At 36.8% G+C, this 2,473-nt stretch overlaps 1 protein-coding gene across 1 annotated transcript; it reads right to left on the bottom strand.

The window, feature by feature from the left end:
• Positions 1-376: 376 nt before the first annotated feature.
• On the bottom strand, positions 377-1,835 carry LOC117117505. The gene is made up of 2 exons (XM_033261812.1): positions 1,401-1,835; positions 377-1,216 (listed from the first exon to the last, which is right to left on the bottom strand). The coding sequence occupies exons 1-2, from the start codon at positions 1,807-1,809 to the stop codon at positions 1,029-1,031; spliced, it is 597 nt and encodes a 198-aa protein (XP_033117703.1). The 5' UTR covers positions 1,810-1,835; the 3' UTR covers positions 377-1,028.
• Positions 1,836-2,473: the final 638 nt, after the last annotated feature.

Below are 2,473 nucleotides of genomic sequence, written 5' to 3'. Positions count from 1 at the left end.
CAGGCCCGTATCCGGGGGGGGGGGGGCTATAGCTATGCCTATTCCCATGACAGTACCAATTTTAATTTAGTACATATACATTCACTTTAATTTTGTACACTTTTTTATGTCAGCATATAAAGCTATGCAATCCACCTAAACAATTATAATTCATATAGAACAAAAAAATATAAATAAATGGAGAATTGATTTGAAAAAGAAGAATTAGGTCTAGAGAATTTACATTACTGGTACGTTTTTAATCCGTCATAATTTAATGAATTAATAATAACAATAATTATAATAATAATTAATAACAACAACAACGACTCATGACGACAACGACAACAGTAGTGGTTGACTTCTCATACTTTAATATAATCCTTTGCCCATCCAATACTGCTAAATAAGCCAAAATTGTCTTCAACTTCATTATGAAAAAAACTTTACACTGCTGACCTAGAGCTGTGACTGCGAGCGTGAGGCGGAACAGTATGCGCACGCAGATGGGAACCCAGCATACATTATTCGTGCATAATTTGCTGATGACGAAATAATTATTCTGATGAATATTTAAATAAATGTTCGTTTGTAGCTGCTAGATTTAGTCTTTACTCATCGATCTGATTAGCAGTAGGAATGAATGAGTGATTTTGGTTCTTGTTGGGTAACAACCTCGAAAATTGCTATATGACATCCTAAAGAAAGAGAGAATCTTTTTCTATTCCTAGTTTGAAAGTCAATATAAAAAAAACCAATAAATTACTCCCTCTCTAAAAATGAATTGCTTATTACTTTTCTTTACTCATGTGAGAGGAAAAATTGTCAATTGTGTAGACCTAATTTATTTGTTTAAATTATAAAATTTACAACACACGGGCCTACGAGTCGGTTATTCTAAATTGTATCACGAAAAGTCGGGCACTCACTGCCGGACACGATTCTATGGTCTGACAAATGCCACGACGCGCGAACAACGGATAGTCTCATTTTATTATCCGTTCAGACTGCCAAAGACGATCAGTAGCCGGCGTCGTGTCGTCTAGCGCTCACAGGAGCGGAGATGAATTGTCGGCCGACATGGTATGTGCCCGGCTTAACACGGTTAAAAGAGACAATGGTCTTGATAATACCCGCAATGGTCTTGATAATAAGACGAGCTTAACTGAGATACATTCCATCACGAAGCACCATAAAAACACTTCTTGGTAAGAACCGAAAATGTAGTAAAACCGGCCTGTTGAAATTAAGAAAAAAAAAGTAAATGACGTGCATGACCAACTTCTTAGGTTATAAAGTTACAGTTTAGTGTAAAAAGACCTTTTGTAGCAACATTAACACGTATTTATAACGTAAATTCACAACTAAATAACATTGCAATAACAACATATTTTAGCAAGGAATTTAATTATGTACATTACCGTATAAAACACCCCATATGACTGACATCACTCCAATAAGAGTACAGCCCCAACCACTTGCAATAGCTAATAATCTATGTCCAGATAACTGCCTTAAAATTGCAAATGCATATGGCAAAAGAAGTCCGTAAGAAACTCCATCAAAAATTAGAGCAAGTATATACCAACTGTACTGCGCTGTCAATGACAAGAGGAGATTGCTGACGCAGTTCAAGCATAAGGCGAAGAAAAAGATTGACATTGCGTTACAGTTTGTGATAGCATTGACGAGTAACTGGAAAAGTCTGCCAACTATTCCACTAGCTCCAAAGATGGAAAACCCGGTTGCAGCTGCCATTGGATCAATACCATTGTCAATTGCCTTTGGTACAATATATGGCATTCTGGCTTGATATGTTCCTTCAAACATTGCAAAAACAACAATGAATATAAACATTCCAGGGATTGTTTTTAATTCTCTAAATTTTGTCACTGAAGAAATTTTCCTAAGTATTGATGAACCATTTCGGTTCACTTCTACTACTTCGACTTGTCCCTCTAGTAAATGGATCTCACTGCTGCTTCTATGAAGTTGCTTCTTTTTCCATTGGTAATGAATAAATACAGCCGCAACGCATTGATTTAACATCAGCCCGGCAAGAAAAAGGTAAGCTCCGTGTAATCCATAGGATTGTATCAACACCTACGAAACCAAGTTATAAGATAACATATAAATAAACAATTAGGCTACATTGATTATCGTCGAATAGGCCTATGTATATGCACACAGTGATATATTTAGAGTCTTAAAATGTGGAGGCCGAGGGGACGCGAAGGCGGAGGGGGGGGGGGGCTCGATCATTAAGGGAGGGGTTATAAATATGGTTAGCCTATATGTGGTAGTTTTTAACTAAATTTTCAATGGGGGCGACTGGGTAAGAAGTGAGCTTTTATGAGGGAGTGAGCTTTTATGAGGGATACGCCAATGTATGTATACTATGTCAATTTTCAAATTCCATTTTAAGCAGAAGCTAAGAATATACTTAATTTTCTATGTGGCAATCCCTTCACAAACACACACAGAATGCTCTACA

This window comes from Anneissia japonica, unplaced genomic scaffold (genome assembly GCF_011630105.1).
Source record: "Anneissia japonica isolate Jap-2015-1 unplaced genomic scaffold, ASM1163010v1 scaffold9653_len15957_cov113, whole genome shotgun sequence".
Taxonomy (NCBI): domain Eukaryota; kingdom Metazoa; phylum Echinodermata; class Crinoidea; order Comatulida; family Comatulidae; genus Anneissia; species Anneissia japonica.
Note: the sequence above shows the minus strand (reverse complement) of the source record. Positions and strands in the feature narration are given on the sequence as shown.

Bases quoted from the DNA above. Each gene is read 5' to 3' on its own strand.
- LOC117117505 (XM_033261812.1), bottom strand. From the start codon at position 1,809: ATGTTTGAAGGAACATATCAAGCCAGAATGCCATATATTGTACCAAAG. The intron at 1,217-1,400 runs GTAATGTACATA...TAATTTCAACAG, and splicing joins CATATGGGGTGTTTTATACG to GCCGGTTTTACTACATTTTC.